The 23,087-nt window shown below is 42.0% G+C and overlaps 1 protein-coding gene and 2 pseudogenes across 2 annotated transcripts; 2 read left to right on the forward strand and 1 right to left on the reverse strand.

Moving 5' to 3' along the window:
* The first annotated feature begins 687 nt into the window (after positions 1–687).
* LOC119877159 (zinc finger protein 512-like) lies at positions 688–15,462 on the forward strand. 2 transcript variants are annotated; one of them, XM_038561106.1, is made up of 5 exons: positions 703–963; positions 7,521–7,622; positions 8,756–8,818; positions 9,926–10,024; positions 13,433–15,462. In XM_038561106.1, the coding sequence occupies exons 1-5, from the start codon at positions 814–816 to the stop codon at positions 13,739–13,741; spliced, it is 723 nt and encodes a 240-aa protein (XP_038417034.1). In that variant the 5' UTR covers positions 703–813; the 3' UTR covers positions 13,742–15,462. The 2 variants fall into 2 exon arrangements, with proteins under 2 accessions (XP_038417035.1, XP_038417034.1); XM_038561107.1 differs by lacking the exon at positions 8,756–8,818 and having other exon boundaries at positions 688–963.
* A 4,428-nt stretch (positions 15,463–19,890) lies between these two features.
* On the reverse strand, positions 19,891–21,623 carry LOC119877160 (annotated as a pseudogene).
* A 670-nt stretch (positions 21,624–22,293) lies between these two features.
* Positions 22,294–23,087, forward strand: part of LOC119877188 — a 10,103-nt pseudogene continuing 9,309 nt past the window's right edge.

Raw genomic sequence — 23,087 nt, forward strand, 5'->3', positions numbered from 1 at the left:
GCGCTGAGCAGTGAGTCTGACTCAGGGCTCGATCTAACAGCCCTGAGGTCAGGGCCTGTGCCAAATCTGAGTCAGATGCTTAATGAGCTGTGCCACCCAGGCACCCTTGTTTTCTATTTTTCATTCACCAGTATGCTTTTCAGTTATGTTCATGTCTTATGTATAGAAAAGATTTGTTGCTGGGACGCGTGGATGGCTCAGGGTGTGATCCTGGGATTCAGGGATCGAGTCTCGCATTGGGCTCCTTGAAGGGAGTCTGCTTCTCCCTCTACCTATGTTTCTGCCTCTCTCTCTTTCTGTGTCTCTCATGAATAAATAAATAAAATCCTTAAAAAAAGAGAAAGTTTGTTGCTTCCAACAACTACATACTATTCCATAACAGACATATATCACATTTTATGTATAGATTTTCTTTTTTTTTTTTTTTTTATGTATAGATTTTCTTAAGAAAGGTCATCTGTGTTACTTCCAACTCCTTCCTACCACAAACCTCTATGTGATTCTTATCTGGTCTACCTCTAACGTGTTATCTTGAATCTGCCAACTTACCTATACTACCAAACCCTCGTTCAAGTCGTCCTTTTACCTCTTCCCTGTACTGTTAACCCCTCTTCCTTTATTCACTCTTCCTCCATGGGCCATCTTCCTTTTTTTTTTTTTTCTTTTCATCTTCCATATAGCATTCAGAGTGACTGTTCTAAACCATAGACCTAACACAGGCCTTACACAGGTCTCAGGCCTGTGTTTTGCTATGTCTCATTCTTGCAGATCTCATTCTTTCCAGAGTCAGGACAGTCAGAGTGCTTAAAAGAGATGAGTCTGGAGCCAAAGAGTGGGGGTCAAGTTCAGAGGCGTTCTGTCAAGATAGCTGTGTACCACCTGCAGGAGCTGGCTTCTGCTGAACTGGCCAAGGAATGGCCTAAGAGGAAGGTGCTTCAGGATTTGGTACCTGATGATCGGAAGGTAAAGTAGAAACTTGTATTAATTTAGAACCATGTCTAATACTGTGCTTATGTACGGAAAAGTAAATGCACTTGAGTACATGATAAATGATATTTTGCTTCTTTATTTTTAGAGATGGGATATGTTTAATCCACTTTCAGTGTTTGGATTCATGTGGGTCCTAGAGAGACAGTCTGTTCCAGAAGTTTCTTAAGGAACCCCATTATTTCTGGTCTACTTCCCGAGGGAACCAGAATTCCCAGATTAGTCTTTTGCTTAGTTGTTGCCCAGCATGTTTCCACTTTGTTAGTTCACGTGTGGGAGTCTATATTTAGTTAATGCTTTCCATTTGTTTTTCTAGCCACAGAACTCCTCTCCCCACGCACTCTTTTTTCCAAATGAAAGCTTATCTAAAACATCAGTATGTGAAATAACTGAAAATGGAGTCACTCCAAATAACTAGAGGTAGTGAGCCCAAAGCCTTGTCTACTTGGCCTTCTCCTTGATACTTTTATCATTACCTCCATGGTTCCAAGTGTACTTGTGAGTGGTACAGAACCCAGCTTGGAAGCCTTTGGGGCTTTTTGTTTGTTTGTTTTTTGTTTAAATCATTTATGTATTTGACAGAAAGTGAGAGAGCACAAGCAGGGGGAACAGCAGAGGGAGAAGGAGAAGCAGGCTCTCCACTGAGCAGGGAGCCCAATATGGGGCTCAATTCCAGGACTCTGGGATCTTCTTGACCTGAGCTGAAGGCAGACGCTCAAAGGAATGAGCCACCCAGGTGCCCCTGGAAGCCTTTGGTGTAAAACAGATCAAAGACCAGAGGAACATTATTTGGCCAAGAGGAGACAAGGGGTATATGACTTAATGGGAGTAGTCATTCGAGAGCTTGGAGGATATACAGTAAGGATTAAGATTAGAGCTAAGGACCTATCCATCTCCATGGTATGGACAAGAATAGTTTATTTTTTTTTTTTTTTAAGAATAGTTTAGATTTGGCCTAGGGCTTTCACTCATGCGATGGGAATGTCGTAAGTTATGTGAAAATTTGTCAAATCTCAGAAGTTGATACCTCTTATTTGGCCTAAAAATCAGTCCAAGGAGTAATTGAATATCAAGGCATCCTGTCTTGTTTCAGACTTATTGATATTTCCTGCCACAGACTAAAGTATATGGTTATCTAAATTCGGTTTAAATGTGAATTTTATACATTGGTAAGTACATTGTGATATTATCGTCTCATCTGTGCATGGTCTGTGGTAGGGAATTTGACATAAATATTTGTTAGCTCATTGATAAGTTTTGATAGTCTTATCTAGCAGCTACTTTACTAAAATCATCTGTTTTATGTTTTGACTTTGTGTAGGCTAAGGGAATTATTTTGTTTTTTTAAACGAAAATTTTAGGGGAATCTGGGTGGCTCATTCTTAAGTGTCCAGCTCTTGATTTCGGCTCAGGTCATGATCTCAGGGTTGTGAGATTGAGCGAGCCCCATGTCAGGTCTGCACCGGGCATGGAGCCTGCGTAAGATTCTCTCCCTTTCCATTTGCCCCTCCCAAATAAAATAAAATAAAATAAGATATTAATTTGTTTGAATAGATTATACATTGTTGTCATTAATGTCAAAATGATGATTAACATTGAGGTATCTCACTCTCACCCCATCCTTGTTGTCTTGTCTCCATGGTTAACCATTCTCACTGATTTCTGTGTCCTGCCAATGTTTCTTTTCTTTTTTTCCTGCCAATGTTTCTTGATGCAAACACAAGCAATATTGTCTAGGAGAAGCTCTTGTGTTTTCCTTTACTCTCACGCTACTTAAGCTCTGACATCAGATGTGTGGGTTTGTCCCATACAGACCAATTTTCTATCACCACCTGGGCATCCTACAAATAATTCAGTTCGACATTATCTATCTGGACTTGGTGGCAGATCCTACAAGTTAAGGGCTCAGTCCCACAGGACTGCTCCAATTTCAGATGCCAATTGCAAGTCTCAGTTTGCCACCTGTGCTTCTGAGCGATTGGCTATAAATTGGGGTTCCTATAACCCCATCCTTGGTTTTGGTAATTTGCTAGAATGGCTCACAGAACTCAGGGAAACACATTTACTGGTTTGTTATAAAGAATATAATAAAACCTACAGATGAAAAATCAGATGAAGAAATTTATATAGAGTGAGGTCTGGAAGAGTCCCAAGCACAGTAGGAGCTCCTGGCCCTGTGGAGTTGGGGGTGCATCACCCTCTTGGCCATATATATGTTCTTTTTTTTTTTTTTTTTTTTTTTAAGATTTTATTTATTCATGATAGTCACAGAGAGAGAGAGAGAGAGTCAGAGACACAGGCAGAGGGAGAAGCAGGCTCCATGCACCGGGAGCCCGATGTGGGACTCGATCCCGGGTCTCCAGGATCGCGCCCTGGGCCAAAGGCAGGCGCCAAACCGCTGCGCCACCCAGGGATCCCCCCATATATATGTTCTGAGGAAGCTCTTTGAACCCCATAATTTTGGGATTTTTAGGGAGGTTTCATCACATAGGCACGATTGATTAACTCCATTTCTAGTCCCTTTGCCTTTCCAGAGAATGGGGAATTGGTCTGAAAGTGCCAAACTTCAAATCATGGCTTGGTCTTTCTGGTGTCTAGCCCCTCCCAAGGAGCCCACCAAGAATTGCCTCAGTAGAATAAAAGCTACTCCTTTTCCAAGGGATTTGTGAGCTTTGTGTCAAATACTGGTATTAGTTAGGAATTTAGGTGTTTTAAGAGCTCCCTGTTGGGAACCAGGTTCAAAGACTAATTAGTAACAGGAGCTGAGGGCAGAGGCCAATAAATATTTTTTATCTCACAAATAAATATTTCTTTTAGAAGAAACCATTTTATTTGGAAATAATTTTAGATTTACAGCCATTGCAGAATTAGTACAGAATTTCCATATGCTTTTCACCCGACTTCCTCTAATGTCAACATCTTCCGTAACCGATAGCATAGGATCCCATCACATGATCCCACCAGGATCCCACATTTAATTCTCTTTACCGTGGCTTCTTCGTCTCCTCTCATCTGTTATAATTCTTCTGGCTTTTTGTTGTTGTTTGTTTTTCTGTGTTTTTTACACTTTTGAAGAGGACGGGCTGGTTATTTTGTAGAATATCCCTCATATGGATTTGTCTAGTGTTTTCTTGAGATTGGATTGAGGGTTACATGTTTTTGTCAAGAATACCACAGTGTTACACCGTATCAGGAGGTATATGATATTGGTGTGTCTTTTTACTGATAACTTTGATCACTTGATGAGGGTGTTGCCCAATTTTCTCCAAGGCAAAATTATATTTCCCCCCCTGTAATTAGTGAATATTTTGGGGGGAGATTGACAGTATGCAACTAGCCTGTGTCTTATCATACTTCTGCCCACTTACCATAGCATCCGTCAGTGATTCTTGTCTGCAATAATTATAATTATTATTATGGTGGTTTGCCTAATGATGGTTAGTGTTTCCATTATTTCTTCCATAGTTATTAATTGGAATTCTACTGTGAGAAAGATATGTCCTTTTATTCTGTTAATCTGTTTATATCCATATGGACTCATGGATATTTTATTGTAGCATTATCATCCAGTGCTATTATTGTTGTTCAATTTATAGCTCAAATTGTCTCAGATTTGGCCATCAAGAGCTCTTCCAAGTGGGTTCCTATGTCTTTTTGAAATGCTTCTATCATTTTTTGAGCCCTTTTTTTTGTTTTGACACCTCGAGATGCTATAGGGTCATCTCATATATTCCCTGTCCCAGCCCTGGAATCAACCCTTTCTCTAAGGAATCCTGATTTCTTTTATTGGAGAATATATTTAAAAACCAAGATTTGGGGCAGCCCGGGTGGCTCAGCGGTTTAGCGCCGCCTTCAGCCCAGGGTATGACCCTGGAGACCCAGGATCGAGTCCCACGTCAGGCTTTCTGCATGGAGCCTGCTTCTCCCTCTGCCTGTGTCTCTGCCTCTCTCTCTCTCTCTCTCTCTCTCTGTCTCTCATGAATAAATAAATAAAATCTTTAAAAAAAATAAAAATAAAAACCAAGATTTGAATGCTAGGTGTACTCATTCCTGCTAGGGTGTCATTGTTTCTGGGCCCTCTTAGTGGATAGAGCTAGGATCTATATGTATATTCATGGATACATGCACACACTCTGTTCTTTTTTAAAAAGATTTTATTTATCCATTTATTTAAGGGAGAGAGAGAGAGAGAAGAGAAAGAGAGAGCAGGGGGAGGAGCAGAGGGAGAAGGATAAGCAGACTCCATGCTGAGTGCAGAGCCTGACGTGGGCTTGATCCCATGACCCTGAGATCATGTCCTGCGCCAACATCAAGAGTCGGATGCGTAACTGACTGAGCTACTCACTCGCTCCCCTCTGTGTTCATGTCTGTCTGGGTATCAGTGTACAGATTTAAGGCCATGATACCTTCAATTCCAATCCAACACAAGTTTCATTCTTGCCTTCCTCTGTGCTTATTTCTAACTTCTTTCTCCAACAGTGAGAGACCTCTCATAGTGTACAATATATTTACTTACTTGCTTAGTTCTAGTATAACCTAGTTTCACAATTGTTAACCCATACCCCTGTAAAAACAGATTTACTACCTAGAGAACAATATTTGTTATAGTTCTTTTAATCTTTAGCCTTACAGTATATAGTCAAAGTACTATTTTACAGTTACTTAGATTGGCTCCTTCCTCACTTCATTTGGTTTCTCATTTATCATCATTAGCTTCATGTGTTACTCTTACTACATTTTGGGTTCCCCCTACATCCCATTTAATTGAAATGAGTAATTTATCTTGGGAGTATGTGAAACATTGCCGTGGTTCTAAAAGTCAGACCTGTACCAAAAGTCTTCTTAGAGAAGGGCTACTGCCCTCTTCCCAGCTGTCCCATTCCTAATACCCTTCTATTTCCATCCCGTTCCCACCCTGCTCCCTGCAAAGATAATCATGCTCAGTAGTTTCTGGTTTATCCTTCTTATATTTTTATGGGATGGATAACCAGATAATGCATATTTTCTTATATTCTTTTCTTTCTTACATAGATGCTTTTTTGTGTTTTGCTTTATTTCACTTAAAAGTCTGTCCTAGAAATCACTCCATATGTGCTCATAGATTATTCTCATTTCTGCATAAATATGATAGTTTATGAATATAATAGCTTATGTAAATATTCTGCTATCACTATAAAAGGATTTTATTTTATTATTTAAAGATTTTATTTATTTCCTCATGAGAGACACACACAGAGAGAGAGAGAGAGAGAGAGAGAGAGAACCAGAGACACAGGCAGAGGGAGAAGCAGGCTCCACGCAGGGAGCCTGACATGGGAGTGGATCCCAGGTCTCCAGGATCAGGCCCTTGGCTGAAGGTGGCGCCAAACCGCTGAGCCACCGGGCTGCCCCGCTATAAAAGGATTTTAGATGGTCCCATATACACTAGCTGCAGAGGAGAGGAGGTACTTACAAATGAAGCCAGCTCTGTGCTCTGATTGCTTTTATAGATTTGTCAGCGTTTCCTGAAGGTGACTTCCTTACTTCCCCTGACCTCTATGGGCTTTGGCTCTGTTTTTCTATCTCAGTATCTGTTTCAGATACTTAAATTTTTCAAGCAGGAGGATTGTTTTCTCACTGGAAACATAGCTATTACTTGTGGTGGGCTTTGTGAGAACTGTCTCTCCAAGTGCCAGCTGTCTCTTTTCTGGAAACTACAGTTGTTGTTTTAAGAAGAGACTAACCTGGAGCTCCAGTCGCGCAATCGTTAGCGCGCAGTACTTCTGCGAAGAGACTAACCTGTGTCAAAGCACATGAAGGCAAGTGCGAGGAATAGTTAATTCTCCTCTCAGGCAGTATCAGGAAAGATAGTGTATTCCATCCCCTGAGTTCTCTCACATCTTTTATTTTCACATTCTTGTTTTAAAATGTTTCACATTTTTAGGTTGAATCTCAGTGTTTGTGTTTGAATTTAAAAATACCCAGAATTAACGTGACACTTCTGAAGAAAAAGGAGAAATGCAGAGGAGCAGGGAACAGACATTAAAACCACTCAAAATTCCACCACCCAGAGATGACTACTGTTAACGTGTTCATTTATAACCTTCTAGCCTTTTCCCAATTTACATATATTTCTATCAAATGTATTATATATGTGCATGTATGTATGTACCCTGTGTTTAAGTATACAATAATAAGTATAATTTACATGTAGTACATATTTGTATCCCTGGGGGTTTTTTTTGTAACAAGTGTTTTAGCTGTATAAATGCTCTGTCAGTAGCTTTTTCAAACTATAGATGAAGTGCCATATCTGAAAATCTCCTGCCCTCTGTTAAAAATCAAACTATTCTAAGATTAAATTATAGAAAATTATACTTACCAGTGTTGGGTAAATTTGTACTTAAAGGCTCATACCTACTATAGTTTTTTTGCACGTGAAAGGATGCTTGTCGAACTCCAGAATTACATAACCTGAAGAGTTGGGTGTGAAACTTTTGGGGTATTTTGGTTGGAAGCTGGGTTCCTCCAATAAAATATTTCTTGTCTCGTAGTTAAAATATACTCGCCCTGGGCTGCCTACCTTCAGCCAGGAAGTGCTACACAAATGGAAGTCAGATATCAAGAAATACCATCGCATTCAGTGCCCTAACCAGGTGGTTCTTTCTCATTTTTTTATTCCGTAAATGTTTATCAAACTGCTGTTTCAGTTATTTATTCCGTCATGATGAAGTACATGAACCTCAGTGGCTTAAAACCTCAGTTATTTTATTTGTTCAGAATTCTATAAATCAGTAATTCTGCCAGGGCTCAAAGAACATTCTCCTGTCATACGTGGCATCAAGTGGGATCATTTGTAGGTTGTATTTAGCCGCAAGCTCAGATGGGACCTGATGTCCAAGATGGCTTCTGTGCAGCCAATTGAGCTGGGAGCTCGGCTGTCCACATGGCCTCTCTCCATCAGGGTGTAGTGGGTTACCAGCAGGGCACATGGCAACTGACTTTTCAGAGTATCCCAGGAACACGAAGATGGAAGCCGCAGATCTCTTAAGGCCTAGCTTCAGAATTTGTTCAACATCATTTCCATGGGATTCTATTGGTCAGAGGAATTACAGGGTTCACCCAATTTCAAAGGGAGGGTAAGTAGCCTCCACTTCTTGCAGGAAAGAGTGGCAGAGAATTTCCAGCCATCTTCTACTCTACCACAACCATATATGCAGAACTTTGGGAAGAAGCAAATACACAAGAAATAGAGGACACCTTTGTACTGAAGAAGGCAGATTTTTTTTTTAATTTTTTTAAAAATTTTATTTATTTATGATAGTCACAGAGAGAGAGAGAGAGGCAGAGACACAGGCAGAGGGAGAAGCAGGCTCCATGCACCGGGAGCCTGACGTGGGATTCGATCCCGGGTCTCCAGGATCGCGCCCTGGGCCAAAGGCAGGCGCCAAACCGCTGCGCCACCCAGGGATCCCAAGAAGGCAGATTTTAAAAAAATATCTAACTGCAATTTTCTGTTTCTCAGAGTGTCAGAGAAAAAGTAGCAGGGAAGAGAGTATCTTAAGCTTTTCTCAACAACTTGTTCACCATTTGTTTTTAAACCTTTCTTTGGTTTTCTTTTTTGCTTTTGTGGCTTGTGTGTGAATTTTTTTCCTGTTTGGTTTGTAACGTGATTTATTGGGCTTCTTCCTCCAAATGTAGGGCTGGTCAGTGTAAATAAATGGCCAGGTTGCTAAGAGAAGGATGCGGTTTGCTATAGTTTTCATGGATTTCTTCTTCTCTTTTTCAGGGTTGTGAAGCGGTCTACAGTAGTGTATCAGGCCTTAAAGCTCACCTAGGCTCTTGTACCTTGGTTTGTAACTTTCTGAACTATTTATCTTAACATGACGTCTAAAATAGTCTGACATGGAAGAGAATTCAGTTTAGATGAACAGCTAGTTGTCCTGTTTGCCATTATCTTCAGAGGCTGGCTTAGTTTTTTCATGTCCTAAAGATGCTTGGTCTGTTATTAGAGGGGATGCCCGGATATGTTCAAGATACAGGAAAAGCCAACATAGCCTTAAGTCTTATCAGTTAAGGAATTTGGAGAAATATATTATTCATTTTAGTCTCTACCAGGGATTTAACATCTTCCACCTGAGCCTCTCCTGCCTTGGGGCTTCCCTATCTTATCGGGCCTTAAACTTTCTTGAATCAACTTACATGTGTTTATCTGGATTGTTGAAGATCCTCTACTCCCATCTGAATTGTACTGGCCTCTGGGGATGAGAAGTAGGCTCTATCTGCTGTCAGGCAGATGGCTGTTCACCTCACTGAATCTTTTTTGTGTTGACCCAGGTGCCCTACAAACTGCTGTAACTTTTTAATTCCCATTCAGAAATATCTCTTCACACAAAAGGAGCCCCATGGGCACTCAGGGCTTCAGGAGTCAAGGCAGCACGGGAGTGTAGACATCCAAACCCCATCTGTCCAGGAATGCTTAGGAGTTTGTCATCATGATCTTAGTTTCAGAGTCCTTAACCTAGGTGTTGCAGATGATACTTCTCGAATTCTGGATGTCCAAGACACTCTTTGAAACAGTGGATTATGGTGGGAAGAATTATATGCATTGGTGCCTCTGGTGAACCTCAGGAGTCCAAGAGTCATTCCAAGAGAACCAGGAAGGGAAAGAAACAAGGAAGTTAGAAAAGTGTGACATGTTTTATAGCAAAAGAAGGAGAACCTCAGTTTGTGTTGAATGGGTGGGGGTATTATGTATAGAATTATAAGTAGGATAGATTTATAGTGGTGATAGTCTGCCCAACCGAGTTTTCCTAAATGTATTGCTGTTTTGGATTTTCTTCCTTCTTTGCTGAAGTAAAATCCCCGCCCTTTCTGTCTCTTAACAATCTCCCACATGGCTCAGGTATGTGTTCCTGAATTTACGAGTAATTCTCTTTTCTTTCTCTCTTGAAAACAGGGAAACTTTGTGGCTGGAAAATACAAGTGTCTTCTGTGTCAAAAAGAATTTGTGTCAGAGAGTGGTGTCAAGTATCACATCAACTCTGTCCATGCTGAGGTGAGGTCCCTGCTTTCCCCGCCATGTTTTTGTGATCCTGTGGAACCCATACGTATGCGCCCCCAAAAGTGGATTTTGTGCGTTTTTATGGGCTGGGACTGTTGAGAAAAGGAATTTGAAAGTGCTTACCAGAGACAGAGTTAAAATACTTTGTGAAATTAGATGTGTAATTGTATTTTTATGTGAAAGCATTTGAAATCACTGTAAGTGTGAGCACCTCTGAGCTCTTGTGATTCTTTTAAATTCAGTTAAACCGGGATCCCTGGGTGGCGCAGCGGTTTGGCGCCTGCCTTTGGCCCAGGGCGCGATCCTAGAGACCCGGGATCGAATCCCACGTCAGGATCCGGTGCATGGAGCCTGCTTCTCCCTCTGCCTGTGTCTGCCTCTCTCTCTCTGACTATCATAAATAAATAAAAATTTAAAAAAAATAAAATAAATAAATTCAGTTAAACCAAGAGTTTGGGCACTGGGCTGAGTTTATAGCTGTAGAATTCTTGTTTTATAGCAGTCTGTGTACTTCTGTTTTCTCCTATTCTAAGGCCTTTGAGCAATCTGTTTTTAATGTTTCAAATACTGCAAAGAAACGACGATAAGGGACATCAGTGAGACAAACTGGAGAAATTGGTATACTGGCTCTATTAAATAACAGTGATGAGTCAATGTTCATGTTCCCAAATGTGATCATTGTGTTGTAGCTGTGCAGAAGGCCCTTGTTCTCAGGCAGATCTATGCTAAAGTTTTTAGGGATGAAATATGTCTACAAATAACTTGCAAATGGTTCAGCAAAAGGAAGAGAAGAAGGAAGAAAGGGAAGAGAGGTAGGCAGTGGTAAATCTAGGATTCATTGAATTCTTGTCACTTTTCTTAAGGTCTGTAAATTTTCAAAATTAAAGAATCAATTCTGGGGTGCCTGGGTGGTTTAGTGGTTGAGCGTCTGCCTTTCACTCAAGTCATGATCCTGGGGTCCTGGGATGGAGTCCCATATTAGGCTCCTCACAGGGAGCATACTTCTCCCTCTATGTCTCTGCCTCTCTCAAAAAATAAATAAATAAATAAATAAATAAATAAATAAATAAATAAATAAATAAAAATAAAAAATAAAAAAATCAATTCTGCATAAAAATACTTTAAGTACAGAAAGTCAAGAGGTTTCTCTTGGGGCAAGTTTTTAGTTATACAGGTCAATAGAGAAATTGTTTCCTGTGTAATTAAATACCTGTATTTCAAAAGCTTAAGGAGTAGAGTGTGCATTCTCTTGGAATATCTTACCGCAGAAGCTATTGTGGCCTAATAAGGAAATAGAGCAAACACCGTCAACTGTTTTCTGCCCTCACATTTAATAGTTCTTAACGCTATGGGCTATAGTTAGTGTCATGAAATGTGGTCTCTGTTGTTTTACAGGTTTAAGCTTTGGGAATCGCTTTCTATACCTGAGATTTCCTCTGGAAGGCAGTCGGTCATATCTTTCTCATAGTAATAGTGTAAATACTTCAGGAAGTATTTAAAAGATAATTAATCTCCTAACAAAATCCAGCCTTTATGTAGTGAGCCTATTTCTCCAATTTCTTCTTAAAAAGTTGGAAACAACAAATTTCACTTGGTTTGGAGTTTGTTCTCCAAGTCTTATTAGTTCAATGATTTGTGCCTATATTTATAAATTATACGTGGTGGTAAAAGATTTTCACTCTGTTCCTCCCTCTCTGCCTCACATATTCTGAAGCTACTTTTCTTCAACAGAAATTTTCAAATACATGAAAATGGACAGAATAGTATAATGAACAGCCTAACAGACATCAGTGTGTGGCCAATCTTCTTTTCCTTTATAATCACACCCACTTTTCTTGTCCCCTAAAGGCTTATTTTAAAGCAAATTCCACATACCATGTCAACTGTCACTGCTTCTTTTGATGTGTGTGTCTAAAATATAAGGACTTCTAAAAATGTATAAGCACAACCATCATTACACATAAAAAATTAGCAAAGAATAGTTCTTGAATATCATCATATACCTAGTCATTATTGAAATTATTTAAATTTCCTTGATTGCCTCCTAATTTTTTTTCAGAGATGGCTTGTTCAGGAGGAAGAAAAAAAAATGTCCGTGTACTGTGTATTTTAATCTAGAGTGCTATCCAATAGAAATGTAATGTGAGTCTGTATATAATTTCAGATTTCCTAGTACACACATTCTAAAAATTTTTTTAAATAAAAATAGGTGAAATTAATGTTGATAATATATTTTATTTAACCTAGTGTACCTAAAATATTATCCTTTAAACATGTAGTTAATAAAAATTAATGAGATACTTTACATTTTTTCATACTAAGTCTTTGAAATACAATGTGTATTTTTTATATTGAAAGCATATCTCAATTGCAGGTCTAGAAGTTTCCCCTACTCCCCCTTTTTATATGTTGGAGAAACGGTCATTTGTCACATGTGTATACACATTTTGGATTTTGCTGAGTGCATTCCTGTGGTGGTGGTGGTCCTCTCTCAGGGTATTTCCTGTGAATCAGTAGTTAGACCTAGAAGACTGATCAGATCACTTGATTTCAATTGAAATCCTCCCACCCTCCCTTCCTTCCCTCCCTTCCTTCCTTCCTTCCTTCCTTCCTTCCTTCCTTCCTTCCTTCCTTCCTTCCTTCCTTCCTTCCTTCTTCCCCAAGAGTGTTTCATAATTGGATTGCATGTTCCTCAACTGTTAATTTTTTAAACTGAGTCTCAGAGAGGTTGAGTAATTTCCCCATGGTCACAGAGCCAGAAACAGCTGAGATTTGCACTAAGACGGTCTGGCTGTAGAATGCATGCCCTTAACCACTATACTTTCATGAAATAAAAATGTCCTGTGGCCCGAAGCTTTATAGCTCATGAGATTTTTACAAAGGAGATAAATAAGTAGGATGATGCTAAGTGAACAGACTTTGTAGTTCACTTACTGAAGTATGAAGTACCCCAAATCGTGTGCTACACAATAAATGCTTATAATGACTACTCACTATTCTGTATTGAATTTCTCCCATTTAAAGTACAGAATTATAAGCTCTGGTTCCCTATCCGTTTCCTTCTTACTGTGTTCTGCCCTAGCCGTGCCTTTTAGAAAATCTTCTCGCACCCAGGGCGCCTGGGTGGCTCACTCGGTTGAGCATGGGATTCTTGATGTCATCTCAGGTCATGATCTTAGGGTCGCGGGATCGAGCCCCAGCCTAGGGCTCCATGCTTGGTGGGAGGGGTGGGTATCTGCTGGAGATTCTCTCTTGCCCTCTGCCCCTCCCCGTCCTCATGCTCTCTTTCTCTGTCAAATAAATAAGTAAATCTTTCAAAAACGAAAGAATTTCTTCCCAAACCCATTCCTTGTGCTCTCTACTGTGTATTGACTGGATAATTTTTCCATTTTGCCTCTGTAGGACTGGTTCGTCGTAAACCCAACCACCACCAAAAGCTTTGAAAAGCTAATGAAGATAAAGCAGCGGCAGCAGGAAGAAGAAAAGCGGAGACAGCAGCACAGGAGCAGAAGGTCTCTGCGAAGGCTGCAGCAGCCAGGCATCCAGCTGCCTGAGGCGGAGCTGAGTCTTAGAGTAGGGAAGGATCAGAGGAGGAATAACGAGGAATTGCTAGTGTCGACCTCCTATAAGGAACCGGAGCAGGAGCCAGTGCCAGCACAGTTCCAGAAAGTAAAGCCCCCAAAGACTCATCATAAACGAGGAAGGAAATAGGCAGGCAGTGTGAAAGCTCCTAGAAGAGCAAATGGGATGCTGTTGTCACGGGGACCTGTGCTGGGAGGACTGAGTCACTGGGGCTGAGCGAGGAGAAATGTACTCTTTTGTTTGTGTAAGGCTGTGACTTTCTCAGCTCCTTCCTCCTGTGTAAATTTCACTGTTCTATTTATTCACTTTTACCCCACTCCCCCCCCCACCCCCTCTTGGGTAGGTGTTCCTGCTATTCCTCATTGGAGTCCTCTTGTTCTCTCATTTTGCCCAAAGAGCTCCCTCTTCAGGCCAACTGTGGGCCATTCTTGCTCTGTACAAAACTGAGAAACCCATTTGGTTGTCCTTTTCCTTCCCGGGCTATAGAATGTTCTTGGACTCTCCACTGATTAGTCATTCCATCATTTCGCTTATAAAACAATTCCAAATTAATTTTTAAGAATCATACAGATTTATCATTTTGTATTTGTGATATAACAATCCTAGAAGCTAGAACTGTTGTCACTCATGTAATAAGCTTATCCTGTCTCCCTGGGTAACAGATTTTATGGAGGCCGTTTGTTCTCTCTCAGTGTGGTTTTAGGATTGAAAGTAAGAAAATGGACTTAAGATGAAAAAGCTAGAACCTCTCTATGCTGGTTTTACTGGGAAGTGTTTCGTTTGTCCCAAGTAGCAGTGACTGGCTAGACCCACAAGCATGAAAAGCAGCCCAAACATCAAAATGTCCCAAACATGAAAATGATTGGAAAGCAGGAAGTAGACGAAGCAATAAATACTGCCTTGACTTTCCTAGGGCTTGAGTCCTCATCTGTTGCTATGATCAGTGTCCTCTGGGCGCTTGTGCCCCACCCCCAACCCCCCAACTCCCAACCCCCAGTTTTAAGGATGAAGAATTACCGCATCGCGCTTGATGTTTTGACACAGAATCCTAGTGTTCCTAGTAATGCCATAGACTGGCAGCCAAGGGGCACATTCCGTCTCCCCTGGGCTTGACCTCACTTGTTCGTCTACACCACGCTAAATCCTTATTCCTCCCCTTAGCCGACGTCTTGTCTTTTGGAGTTTTCTGAGAATATCGTCCTCTGTCCTCTTTTGTATGTGGCGTTTATCCTCTTTATATCTTGAGACTTGACACCAGATGTAGGTATTTCTCTGGTGTTGGAAAGAAAAATTCCTTTTCTGTACCTCATGCCTACCTGGTAATGTCTAGTGGGCTACTTTTCTTCTTCAAGGCTGGCTTTCTCTGGAGCATTGTTTAGAACAGCTCTGTTGTGTTTCTAGATTCTCTTCCCCTCTTCCATAAATATTGGTCTTATATATTCTTGCCAACTTTTGTGGCATATGCCACATAAAAAGCAAGGGCCCTTAACCCTGATATGGATAAATACTACCTTTTCAAATTCTGAAAGGCCGTTACTGCTCTTTAACTCTGTATTCTGTGCTGCTCCACATAGCTTTAAAATGTGGGCTTTTGTGAAGACCACTTTCAAACAAGGGAGCACTGAAACCAGATTTGGATACTGCCAGATAGATAGTTTTGAAACAGGTCAATGACGTGGTATGTCCAGTCTACCTTTTCATTTTCATTGGCAGTTGCACCCTTGAAACCCTTTCGGTAGGTGAGGATTGTCAGGGAGGAGAAATGAAGAAGCTATATTAATTTCTGGTGAGTAAGACTTGGGGAATGTTGGGCAATGACAAAAGAAATAAATGACTGTCGGTTAGAATGATGTTTCCAGGTGTTCATTGACTCCAACCTGCTGCCCGACTCCTTGCCGACACAGTGTATGGGGATAAGAAGATGGCTAGACATGGGAGTGGGTTTGAAATAAGTACCAAATACGGTGTCTCAGTAGTTTTTTAGTTCCTGAAATGTGTTGGCTAAAACGAGTAATTTGTTTGAGGTTAAAGTGAATTAGTATAGGAAACTTGTCCAGTCTCATCTAGTGCCATTGTAGGCACTTTAAAAAAATTTTCCTTCCTGGGGTGCCTCGGTGGCTCAGTTGGTTAAGCACCTGACTTAGGTGTAGGTCATGATCTTGGGGTCCTGGGATCAAGCCCCACGTCGGGATCTTCACTTGGCAGGGAGTCTGCTTGTCCCTCTGCCCCTCCTCCTGCTCATGCTCTCTATCTCTCTCTCTCCTTCTCTTAAATAAAGAGGGCAGCCCCAGTGGCGCAGCGGTTTAGCGCCGCCTGCAGCCAGGTTGTGATCCTGGAGACTGGGGATCGAGTCCCATATCAGGCTTCTTGCATGGAGCCTGCCTCTCCCTCTGCCTGTGTCTCTGCCTCTCTCTCTCTCTCTCTCTCTCTCTCTCTCTCTCTCTCTCTCTCTCTCTCTCTCTCGTCCCTCATGAATAAATAAATAAAATCTTAAAAAAAAAAAAAAAAGAAAGAAAATTTGTGAAAAAAACTTTTCCTTCCTGAGGCCAGGTCTCAGCAAGTCTCAGTAGAGAGTATCATAATCATTCTACTGAGTTTTTAAGTTTTTAAACAAAGTTCATTAGATTACAAATTTGACAATATCGAACATAGCCAGGTTGTAGCGAATGTGAACTCTCATGCACGGTTTGGAATGTAACATGGTACAATCACTTTGGAAAAGATTTGTTAGTATCTAGTCAAGCTGAAAATATGCCTTAAGATGCAGCAGTTTTACTCCTGGGTATATACAGAGGGAAATCCTCCTGCCCAGGTATACCAGGAGACATAAACAAAGAATGATACTGTAGTACGGTTGATACCACATAGCAGAGACGAATAGCTGTCCACCATAATCTGCTCTCACCTTACAGAGTTATAGGATTACAGGACAAATGGTTAGATTATGTTTCCCAGCTCTCTAACCCCCTGCCCCTGTATCGAAGGGGTAGCCAACTCACTTCTCTCCAGTAGAATGTGAATGGAAGTGAGGGTGTCACATCCAAGCTAGAATTTTTAAGAAAATGAGTGTACTTCTATGCTTCTTTTCCCCCTTCCTTGGGCCAGATGCAGATGATAAAATGGCTTTAGAGGGTGGCAGAGCACAAAGTGGAAAATGGTTGATGCCCCGAATCACCCCATGAAGAACTAATCACCAACCAGGAACATCTATCTGAAGAGAAAAAAGATCTGTTATTTGAGGCACTATACCTTCTTGGGTCTCTTTGTTAACCTACTTTAAAACTAATCTAATCTTCCATCAGGAGAAGGGATAAATCGGGATACAGTTATATACTGAAATACTATACAGCGATAAAATTAAGGCTCCTTGTTTCATGAATACATCTCAAAAATAATTCCTGGGAAAAGCAAGTTACAGAATACATGAAGTAGGCCATTTATATAAGGCTTAAAGACAATGCTCTATATGGTTTATGGATATATAAAAATATATTTATATGCTATATATGTAAATATGTGTATGTAGTATACATTTATAGTTTAATATCATATGTATATGTATACGTGGCATGAAACATGCACAGGAATGATAAACACCAAATTTAGGACAGTGCTTCTGGGACTCAGAAGGACTACAAGTGAATTTTTAAGTTCTTATTTCTTAAGGTGGATAGTGAGTTTGTTCTGATCTTCTGTATTTTGTGTCTGAAATACTTCTTTTAAAAAATCAGTGCCCACAAACTGTTCTGCTCACCTCCTTTAATAGGGAACACCTTAGAAATGTTACTTGTCTTAACCTTTCATTTTCCCTTCACCCTTTAGTCTGCTCTTCTTTCTATTTACGTCTATTTCAGCCGCCCTACTCCAAACCATCATCACCTCTTGCCTAGACTATAAGTTTCCTAATTGTTTCCTTCTGATTTTTACTGGTTTGGATACACTCCACATAACAGCCTTAGTGAGTTTTTAAACTTGTAAATCAGAGCTCGTTCACCAGCTCAAAGCCTGCTGGTTTCCCATTCCACTTAGAATCCAAATCACTCCCTCCTTGTCCCACAAGGCCTTCTCCTCCTCCTGCCAACCCATTTAGCCTCTTCTTCCCCTACTCCTTTGTTCTCTGACCATTCCCCAGCTAACCTTTAGCCATATTGACCTTTTTGTTCCTGGAACCTAGTAAGCTCATTCCCATCTTAGGACCTTTGGATACACTGTTCCCATTGCCTGGAATGGCTTCTTCCTTGGGCTTTGCAAGGTAGGCTTCATTGTATCATTTAGGTCTTAACCTACATTTCACCTCGGAGGTCCTTTTCCACCTAAATGCACTTTCTGTAACATCACTGTGTTTAGTTTTCTTCATTGCAAAGCAGATTCAAAGTAGATTGAAGTATTAGTTGGCCAGCCTACTGCTCACTTGCAGGTATGCATTTCAAATTATCTTTATCAGATGATTCACTCTCTAAATAGTCTTCAGGCTCTCAAAGCCTCACTTGGAAAGGGACAGACGTAAAGCAGCAATACACCAGATTCATGATCTGGGATAATAGGAATGAAAAAGAAACGTATGAGATGGAAATTATCCACTCCCCACTTAGGTAACTGGGACAGCAAAGGCAGGAGGGAAATTAACAGCAGAATACTAAGATTCTAAATCCCTCTTGCTTTCTAACTCCTTATCGAGCCTTGGTATGTATTTTCCTACGCTTTTTGGCACATTTTTGCATCTACAGAGAATAAGGCTTCAAATTTGTGTTGGTTACCATATTTTCCAGATTCAGTCTTTCTGTATTTTCGGCTCAAGAACTGAAGGTTAAGTTACCTGCATACTATCTAAAATTCTACTTTCTGTATTGAAATTGGTTTTATTATATCCATACTAGTATGAATGAGATATACAGAAGCAGTAGTAAGAGAAAAGTGATGAAACAGGAAATCCGTTACTGGGGAAAAGTCAACGGATACAGTATAATCTAAGGTTTTTATTTCTAATAAGCTACACATTAAAAACATTGTTAAAGGTAGACGGTGAAGGCATTGAGGGAGAAAAAACGTTTTACTCCACAATTTTAAAGGAATTCATTTTTGCCTAGGCATGAAACTGAAAACTCAGGAAAATTATTTTGAAGTTTTTAATCACTGACAATTTCTGGATTACATAAAGTTGACTTTATTTTCCCATAGAGGAGCAATGTTAAAATGTGGGATTATATTTCTGTACTAGGATTCAGCATGCAAATAAATAACTAGTCTAACCGTCTATATGTCCTCAGTGCAAAAAAATTTTTAAAAACTACCATAAAAGTCTTACTAATTAAAAATATTATTTCCAGTTCTTCTAAATTAGCAATAAACTTCTTTGGCTATGATGGATACTGCCACTGCACAAAGCTTGTTCTTCTCAATAGACATAAATATAAGGCACTTTTAATTATAAAAGGCATTTCAAAATGTACTATCAGGTACACACATAGTAAGAAAATGTAGAAGTGACCTAAACCTGAAGTACTTATATTTAAGTAATCTTACTCGTTGTCTTAGAATTCAGAATGTTGTTAGGGAAATAGACGGCACAAGACTCTTTACAGTTGTCCCAATATTTTAAAACGTTTTCACATATTTTCCTGAAATAAGTAGAGGCATTCAGTTACCTCATTAATGCTAGATGTATTTCTTGACAGAAAAGGTTTTTCAAAAGTTAAGAGTTGACCTAATATCTGCTCTTCCCTTAATTTACTCAAAGCTAAAATTGTAGGGGCTGAGCATTAGACAAAAGGTCATTCTGCCCAGTGTTTTTTTTTTTTTTTTTTTTTTGCCTAGCTCTTAATGAACATATTGCTTAAATTACTTTTCCACTCTTGACAAAACTATAGAAGCAGCTGCCTGTTCAGTGGTGCAAACTTGAAAAAGACCTTAAAAGCATTTTGCCTTTTTTTTTTGTTGTTTGTTTTTTTTTTTTTTTTGATCACTTTCCCTTTTCTGTGTGGAGCTGGCCAGGAGGCATGAGGATAAGCAGTTTGTTTACAGAGAGGAAGGTATTATATAAAGTCAATCTGAAATGCTACTCTTAGAAATCTAACTTGGCCACACGAAATAATTCACACCACTGTCTTCCTTTCACTACCTCCAGGTGGTCTCTTGAGCTAGTTTAATGTACTGGTGTTTGGGAAATGGTGTTATCTAGAGATTTGAGGAACATCCCATTTATTAACAAGATCTAATTAAGGAAAAATCTAATTAAAGGAAGCTGGTGGCACAAATATCCAGCAGTACTGCTGGAAAATGCACCTAATATTTCACACTAACACATCATGATGGATACTTTGCCATAGCAATCTGAGATCCTAAAGCCTTCCTAACTAAGTTTATGCAGCCATCGGTTTATAAGAATACTTGCTCCAGTCTTTATTTACGCAGTGTTATTTTAGGAATTGGTTTGGATTAATCTTTGGTTTGGTACTCAGAGGTTAATGTGGTCCTTGGAGCATCCTGTCCTGGGCACCAATTACGCCTTCTTTGCAATCGTTGCCTCGCCCGGATTAAGCCCTCCACATACCACTGTTCCAGCTGCAGCTGCTGCTTCTGATTTTCTAACTGGCTTTTAGTAGCTTGCAACTCCTGGCACTGCTGAGGTTGCTGCAGTAACTTCTTTTGTAACTCCCGGTTCTCTCTCCTGATGCCACGGTAGAACTCAAAAGTATACTGCTTTGCTTCCAACTCCAAGGCCTGGGCCTTCCGTCAAGCTCCTTTCTTTTCCCTCTTTCCCAACTGCCCCATGTCTGGCTCACTCAGTTGTTTCTCTAGAAATGCTTTTTCCTGGAGTAACTGGACCTGGATTTCCTGTTTCTTGGCATCTGTCTCAGCTGGGGTTTTCTTTTTCTCGTCCTGTAATATCTGGATTTCTCTCTCCTGTTTCTCCTTTAACAGTGAAATTTTCCTCAGTGTCTGCAACTGCTGCTTTAAGTTGCATTGGATCTTTTCCTTCTGCAAAGCTCCCTTTTAAACACTGAAGTTTGTTTCGCATATTTGGAGGCATAGTCTCGTCTCCTTTGTTCAATCTCCTGACTTTTTTGTAAATAGCTGTTCCACAGCTTTTCAGGCTGCATTCTATACTCTTCAGTTTTGTTGGTTAGATATTCCAGGAAGAATTTGTTTTCAGTCTGGACAAGTAACTTCTCAGCATATAGCTGCTTGGTTTCCTCCATTAGTGACTCTTGCTGGCTTTGAGCTTGTTTTATTTGGTTGTTCAGCTTTGTCATTTCCACCACTGCCTTTTCTTTAAACCTCATCTCTGACTTGCTTAGCTTCTCTGGCTTGAAAAAATCATTTATTAAACTAAGATACGGTGGAGAGGAACTCCTAGAGTCCTTAGCAAACCTGAAGGAAGAACAAGTAAGACATTCCCCCATCAATTCTTTTTTTTTTTTTTTTTTTTTAATTCTTTTTTTTTTCTTAAGATTTTATTTATTTATTCATTAGACACACACACACACACACACACACACACACACACAGGCAGAGAGCCTGACCTGAGACTCCATCCCGGGACTCGGGGATCGTGCCTGGAGCCAAAGGCCGACGCCACACCGCTGAGCCACCCGGCTGCCCCTCCCCATCAATTCTTAATGAAAGTTTAGTAAACACAAAATGCACAAGTATACTTTAATTCACATGAGAAAATATTTTTGAGCACCTATTATGGTTCTGCACTCTGCGAGGCACCAGGGTAGAGATGAATGAATGTGGCTTACAATTTACAAGCACGCATTCACTACAACCCCCGTAAGGCATTCCCTCCGTTTTAGAGAGGAGAAAACAAGTTCAGAGAATTTAAACGACGCCAGCAGTGGCAGCGCGTGGGTGTGAAACCTCGAGTTTAAGATTCACTGAACACTGCAGTAGCCACAAAGGGCGACGGGACCCGCTGAGGTGGGCGAGAGCAGCAATACATTTCCCGGCTTTTCCAGCCCCTTCCCGGTATCCGGGGACACTTCCGTGGAGGGAAAAGCGCCCCTTTCAGTACCTACTTGCTCCCGGAATCCGAACGTCCGTCTCCAAGGCGACGGTGAGGCTCACCGAGGGGGACCGCCAAGGAAGGAGCGCTCGAGTCAGGGGCCCCCGACGCGCGGACGCGGCGCCCCCTTGCGGAACGTTTCCGCAGGTTTCTCGGTTCTGTGCTCCCCGGGGGTCGGCGCCGCCCAGCAACCCCCGGGGTCGCACTCCGCCCCAGTCCCAGCCTGTCCAGCCCTGAGCTCCTGAACCTCGTCGGCTGCCGAATAAGGCCCAGCAGCCAGTTCCCCGGCGGCTCCGTCCCCCGCTCCTTGGGGGCGGAAGGAGAAGCGCACTCTCCTCATTTGCGACCTGGGGGCGCCCTGCCTTGGGACCGCATCTCGTCTTGCCTCCTGGGGACCAGAGCGTCGTCTCTCCCAGACCCTTCGTTCCGTTGCGGCGGTGAGCGCCTGTCCCCCGGGTCCTCCCCTTCCTCCCCTGCCCTCCATTTCCCCGCCCCTGCCCCTGCCCCTGCCCCTGGTTGGCCCGGAGGCGAGGATGCTCTGGCGAGCGGCCCGCCCCTCCGCCTTCCCCGGCCGCGCGGCGGAGGCTCTAGCGTCCCTTGCGGCCCGCGGCGGCACGGAAGCCTCTCTAGGTGCGCGGCGTCTCTATGGTGGAGCGGGCGGAGCGCGAGGAAGATGGCGGCGCCCGCGGAGGCCGCTGAGGAGCGGGCTTCGGGGGGTCCTCGGCCCCCAGTGTGTCTGTTGGTGTTAGGAATGGCGGGATCTGGGAAGACCACCTTTGTACAGGTGACGTACAGGGCGCGGGAGTAGGAGGTGCGCTCGAGAGGTTGTCAGTGGTGGGCGGAAGGCCAGGGGGACCTCGAGGACGCGCTCGCGAGTTGAAGGGGATCCGCGTGGGGCTTTCAGGACCTCGCCAGCAGCTCCGGCCCCGAGCCTTTTCGGGCTCTAGCCTGGTTCGGTTAGGGCTCTCTTCTCCGCACCCTCAGTTCGTATTTGCTACAGCTTGCCACGTTGTTCTGGAATCGTCTTGCCGCTGACACTGCCGCCCCTGGAAGGCGGGGGCTCCCACGTCGCCGGCAGTTAGTGCGGTGCTGGCGCCCAGGCCCTGGGTGGGGATTACTACGGTGTGGCTTCTTGCGCGGCTCTTCCGTCTCGAGCGCTGGAGAGACCGCGATCGAATTTGACAAGGTTCCCGCTTTATCGGAGCTGATGTTTTAATGGGAGTGATGGGGAGAAACCTCACACGAATCAAGTGATTAAGTGATCGACCGACAATAGGGGAGGCCCTGTTGGCGGGACGATCAAGAAAAGAAAGCATTTCACCTGAGAGTTGAATGCTGGAGGCGGATCCTGGGGACGAGCGTTTCAGGTAGAGGGAGGGACACGTAGTGCAGAAGTCTTCAGCTGTGATCCATAAAGGAATCTCGGCCCCTTATCATTCCCTCGGCCTCACTCCACCGCTCTTCTCA

This window comes from Canis lupus, chromosome 17 (assembly GCF_011100685.1).
Source record: "Canis lupus familiaris isolate Mischka breed German Shepherd chromosome 17, alternate assembly UU_Cfam_GSD_1.0, whole genome shotgun sequence".
NCBI lineage: Eukaryota > Metazoa > Chordata > Mammalia > Carnivora > Canidae > Canis > Canis lupus.